At 37.9% G+C, this 6000-nt stretch overlaps 1 protein-coding gene across 2 annotated transcripts in view; it reads left to right on the forward strand.

Annotated features, from left to right (window-relative positions):
• LOC104882936 (cysteine-rich receptor-like protein kinase 25) overlaps window positions 1-2939 on the forward strand; it is a 34806-nt gene extending 31867 nt beyond the window's left edge. For both annotated transcript variants that reach the window (XM_010667360.4, XM_010667359.4), the window contains exons 6-7: window positions 2066-2216; window positions 2314-2939. In XM_010667360.4, coding sequence (XP_010665662.1) covers window positions 2066-2216; window positions 2314-2631 — 469 coding nt within the window. In that variant the 3' untranslated portion in view covers window positions 2632-2939. The remainder of the gene's footprint in view (window positions 1-2065; window positions 2217-2313) is intronic.
• Window positions 2940-6000: the final 3061 nt, after the last annotated feature.

Genomic DNA, 6000 nt, shown 5'->3' on the forward strand with positions numbered 1-6000 from the left:
ACGAGATCTTACCATTTCGGTACAAGAATTGCCATAGAGGGTTAAGTCTCATTTTTCATAACTAATACGAGTATTTGGTCTTGAGTGATGCCTAAATAATTTTAACGACAATTATATATTTTAACCTTTTGCAAATAATTCTTTATTGAAGCTACGGAAGGACAGACAAGGGCCAAAGGGGACGAGAAGTGGGGATTACTATTTTTGGGGGGAAACATAATAATCAATTATAAAGTGCCGTGTCATGATAACTTCTTTAATAAGGATAATATAGGTTACTAGAGTACTGCAACGATAAACCCAATAGTCGAATAAAAAAACTAATATGAACCCAGTGCACACTAATTAATGTGCACTCGATCCCAGTGGCGGATCCAAGATTTTCAAATCGAGGGGTCACAAAAAAAAAACAAAAGATATTCAATATTAAAAATTTTTACAACGCAAAGAAACATTGTCGAAGATCGAGTTGTTTTTCCATTGCCTTTGATTTTTTTATTCTAAGTGTATCACTCATCCTTTCCTATATTCATTATTTATTTCAAATTAACAAATTTCATACCAAAAATATGCATGAGTCACAGAACAATGCACTCATAAAAATGCAAAAATATGCATGAATCACAGAACAATCAGACATTGAACAGCTCCACATGCATCTCTAATCTAATTGAACAACTTATTCACATGAAAGAACAGTATATACTAAAACTTTTATACATAAACAAATAAGCTCAAAAAAAAAACACAAGCACATTTTATACCAAATTTTCATCTGAGGCTTCAGAAGCCGAATCGACGTCGATATCATAAAGTATTTCCCTGATCACCTTCCTATCTTCCAGGATCATTCCCAAAAAAGACCAAAACAGAAGAACAAACACCATTGAAAGACCCACATCTTTTATACGCATAATTGGTAGCTTCACCATCACAAACACAAAATCTCCTAATCAATAAACCCAAAACCTTAAAATTCCCAGCCACTAAAGCCAACAAAAGAAACATAAAACCCTCAAATTTGTGAAGTGTGATTTGTGCACGGAGTCGTGGAGGTCGGAGGAGTGGTGCAGGCGTGCGGTGTGGTCGCTTGGTTGGCGTGCAGCGTGCGTCCCGGTGGTTGACGGACACCATCATTCTGGCGACTTAACAGACTGAACTATCGAACTCGTGAACGTGAAGGAAGGAGCGTGAGATACTGAGGTCATGAGGTGTATTGGGAAAGGAAGGTGGGAGAAAGTGATAAGTTTTAAAAATTAAATGATTTTTAATATTTGATTTAATTGAAAATTTGATGGGAATTGGGAGTTGGGAAGTGGGCCAAAGTGACAGATAAGAATACAGGGGAATTGAAGTAGCTGAAGAGCTGACTATTGGGCGCTGGTTTTTTTTTCCCGAAAAATCCTACAATTTTTTTTTAATTCACGGGGTCAATTGACCCCAGGTGACCCAAGCTACCTCTGCCACTGCTCGATCCATATCACGTGAGTTTATGATAGTGTATGTTAAAATGATATAGTGTATGTTAAAATGATATAGTGTATGTTAAAGTGATATAGTGTATGTTAAAGTGATATAGTGTTTGTTAAAATGATATAGTGTATGTTACAATGATATAGTGTATGTTACAATGATATAGTGTATATTAAAGTGATATAGGGTGTGTTAAAGCGATATAGGGTGTGTTAAAGTGATATAGTGTGTGTTAAAATGATATAGTGTAGTTAAGTAATATAGTGTATATTAAAAGTGATATAGTGTATGTTAAAGTGATATAGGGTGTGTTAAAGTGATATAGTGTATGTTATAATGATATAGTGTATGTTAAAATGATATAGTGTATATTAAAGTGATATAACGGGTCACGTGCCTGGACCTGGTCCACACTATTTTTAGTGTGAACCGGGTCCACGCAAGTCGGATTGATTGTCGAATTAAATCAAATAATGCATAGTTGTGATTATCGAAAGTAGAGAACTTATAGCTGAGATTTTTATGATCAATTTCTAATTTAATCTTAAGGTTTTCTAAGTTTAATTTGTGTAATTTTTTGAGTGTGTTGTAGTGGTTACATGGCTCCTGAATATGCAATGCAAGGAAAATTTTCTGTAAAATCAGATGTATATAGTTTTGGTGTGTTACTTTTGGAGATTGTGAGCGGCAAGAAGATTAGTGCAAGATTCAACCCATCTGGAGGTGGAGACCTCTTGACCCATGTGAGTATATGTTAATTATATAGGCTTACATATCCATACTGAATTTATATCAAGCATGATAATATAAGTAATCATTAATCTTGGCATGAGTATTTAGGCGTGGAAAAGTTTGACAGAAGAAAAGCCTTTGGAGTTTATGGACTCAACATTAACAGATTCATATTCAAGCATTGAAGTCTTGAGATGCATTCAAATAGGCTTATGGTGTGCGCAAGAGAACACGAATGAGAGACCAACCATGTCAACAGTTGTTTTGATGCTCAACGACGACTCCACTACTAACACAACGCCAGCCCCTGAATGCCCTCGATCCTTCTATAATACTAGTATGCAATCATCTTTTGTGTCAAGGTTCGGTCAGCTTTCGACAACAACAACAACGAGCACTACAGACTCAATGTGTACTGATGCTTAGAAAATCAAGATACAATCAATGAAATGTATCTCTAGCTTGTTTTAACATTTTGTTATTTTCTTTTTGTGGAGTTGTGCATGGTAGCTTGTTAAGCTTGATTATTGATGATGAATATAAACAATCTAGTTTATAAGCTAGTTTATAAGCTAGTTATGTAGTAAGATAGGTTTGTCGTGGAAGTTATTAGTAATTTCATGAATTACTACCTCTGCTTGCAAATAATATATATGTAAGAATTATACTATTAAGTTGTAACACTAAAAGTTATATAAAGACTAAAGATAGCGGTTGCACTTTTTACTTTTGAACCTTTTCTCATTCAAAAGTATGGCTTACTCACGATTTTTTTTTTAATATTTTTTTATTTGTGTTTGGGTACATTGGATTGTGAACCCATCTAATCAGTGGAAGCCCACAACCAAAAAAAGGTCTGAAACACTTATCCAAAAAGGCAGACAATATTCCTAAAAAGTGGAATGTTTCTTATTAGGTTTTCTTGTATGGAAAATGCCCTTAATATAGAAGGCAACAGTCTCATCAATGAACAGGTATTCAATTCTTATCTATAAAAATTAGAGCATGTCTCTCTACATTTACGCACTTTTCATCTCTACCTCAATCACTTCACTGACTTGAGCATTGGAGAGCCTTTCCTAGGAACACCCTGCGCTAGTTTTCACCGTGATTTGCAGGATCTCTGGAGATCTGGTCACTATAAGCTTGGACATCTTCGGAATTTCAACATTGATCTCAAAATTACATACCGAGAGGAACATAAGACCCTCCCGAGGAAGGATAACAAGAGTTCCGTAGCTGGGACAAGCGTAAATAACCTTTGACGATTCAGAGACTCATGAAGAAGAAGAGCATCATGATGGCTTAGTGGTCTCATTAACCGTGAGGAACTGTTTGGTCAAGAGGATCCTGGTCAACAATGGAAGTAGCACAAACATCGACACCATCAAAACTTTGAAAGACATGGGCGTAAGTGAAGACAACATAACCATGAAGACAACTACCTTTGTTGGGTTCAGTGGCGAATCACGCGACAGGATAGGAATCATCTACCTACTAATATGTGCCAAAGGAGTGAATATCCAGGTAAATTTTAATGTAGTACATGAATTGTCTGCTCATAACATGATTTTAGGTACACCATGTATACATAAGATCAGAGCAGCACCACCGACATTACATCAAATGGTGAGGTTCCCAAAAAAGTGAGGAGTCCAACAGATCAAAGGCGACCATAAGTTGGCTAAGTAATGCTATATGGAGGCATTGGAACCGGCGCGAGGTTAAGCGCAACGTCTAGTCAAACGCAACGTCCGCATAGTAATTACAGCGTGGTCAGGTGAGGGGAGCAAGAAAAGAGTTATTCGAGGCACATGATGTCATCCTAAACCCATTACAACCAGACAAAGTGGTTAAGATCGGGAAATGCCTAAACCTTGAGGTACGTGTTGCAAGAATTCTTGAGAAAGCACATTAATTGTTTTGCTTGGAGTAATGAATACATGGTAGGCATCAGTCCTTAAGTCATTATGCATAGGTTAAGCATAGACCCAATGTACAAATCAAATAAAGCAGAAGTGTATGAAGTTAGCTCCAGAAAGGAACAAAATAATCAATGAGGAAGTCAATAATCTTCTGGAAACTAGAAAAATTGAGAAGTCAGATACTCATACTAGTTGTCGAATGTCGTAGTGGTTTCCAAGAAGAATGGGAAATTGAGAGTGTGTGTTGACTTTACTGATTCAAATAAAGCATGTCCAAAAGACTCGTTCCCATTGCCTCATATAGAACGCGCTAGTCTACGCTATGATTGGGCACCAAACACTGAACTTTTTAGGCGACATAAGTGGTTATCATCAAATTCAGATGCACCCAGATGATCAAGAGAAGATGACCTTCATAATTGAAAGAGGAGTCTACTATTACAAAGTCATGCTATTTGGGATTAAGAATGCAGGGGCAACGTATCAAAGGCTAGTCAATATGATGTTCAAAGACTTGATTGGGGACATCATGGAAGTGTACATTGATGATATGATTGTAAAATAGCCGAAGATTGAAGACCACGTAGCCCATTTGCAGAAGATATACGGTATCCTCATAGAGTATCAGATGAAGTTGAATCTGACGAAGTGTACAATTGGCATGTTAGCAGGGAAGTTTTAAGGTTATTTGGTAACAAAAAGAGGACTAGAGGCAATTCCTAAACTGATCAAAGCAATTCTAGCCTGTGTGAAAGACGTCCAACTACTAACAAGTAAAGTAGTTGCTTTAAATCGCATATATCTCCAAGTCTTCTAAAAAATGGATGTTCTCTATGACGTGTTAAGGAAGAGTCAAAAGTTCGAGTGGACAACAGACAACGAGGAAGCTTTCCGTCAATTGAAGAAATATTTGACAAGTCCACAAGTGCTTTCTAAGCCTAAAGGGGGTGAGGTTCTTCAGTTGTATCTTGCCGTCTCAGACCATGCAGTAAGTGCAATCTTCACCCGGGAAGAAGATAATGCAAAAAAGTCAGTGTATTACGTAAGTAAGTCCTTAACTAGAGTAGTGGTAAGGTATTCTATTTTAGAAAATTGGTATATTCAATAGTCGTATCAGTAACAAAGTTGTGCCCACACTTTGAATCCCATACTAAATGGGTTAGAACTAACTTTTTCATGAAGGTTACTATAAGAAGACCAGACCTCACAAGTCGAATGACGAAATGGATGATCTAGCTGGCGGCATTAGACATTAAGTATGAGCCAATAATGACAACAATCAAGTCACAAGCCTTGACAGATTTTGTGGCATACTTAAGCCGAAACTTGCAGCAAGAGGCAGATGGGAGCACTAGTAGAAAAACAACGATTTGCGTCGCCCGAAGTGCGTGGAATCTAAAGCAAAACGACGCAAAAGTGTTACTTGCGTCGCGCTTGAAGAAGAGTGCGACGCACATCATGGATAAATGAGCACCGAGATGAGCTATATATCTGCGTCGCATGCAACAAAAGTGCGTTGCAAAAGCCCAATTTGCGTCGGACCACGTGGCAAATACGACGCAAATCGTCTTTCACTATCTGCGTCGCATGGTACTTTAGTGCATTGCAAAATCCTAAATTTCGTCGGACCTCGTGGTCCATACGATGCAGATTCGCGGCCCATCCAAATATTTAACCTAAAAACTCTCACTACTCACCGCGCCGCTTCATTTCGTTCCTTCCTTCCTTCCTTCGAACTCCATCTAATCGCACCAGTAAACCCTAAAAACTCCTCTCTCTCTCTCTCTCTCTCTCTCTCTCTCTCTCTCTCTCTCTCTCTCTCTCTCTCTCTCTCTCTCTCTCTCTCTCTCTCTTTCTCCCTCCCTTCCTC

Source organism: Beta vulgaris, chromosome 8 (genome assembly GCF_026745355.1).
Source record: "Beta vulgaris subsp. vulgaris cultivar EL10 chromosome 8, EL10.2, whole genome shotgun sequence".
Classification (NCBI taxonomy): domain Eukaryota; kingdom Viridiplantae; phylum Streptophyta; class Magnoliopsida; order Caryophyllales; family Amaranthaceae; genus Beta; species Beta vulgaris.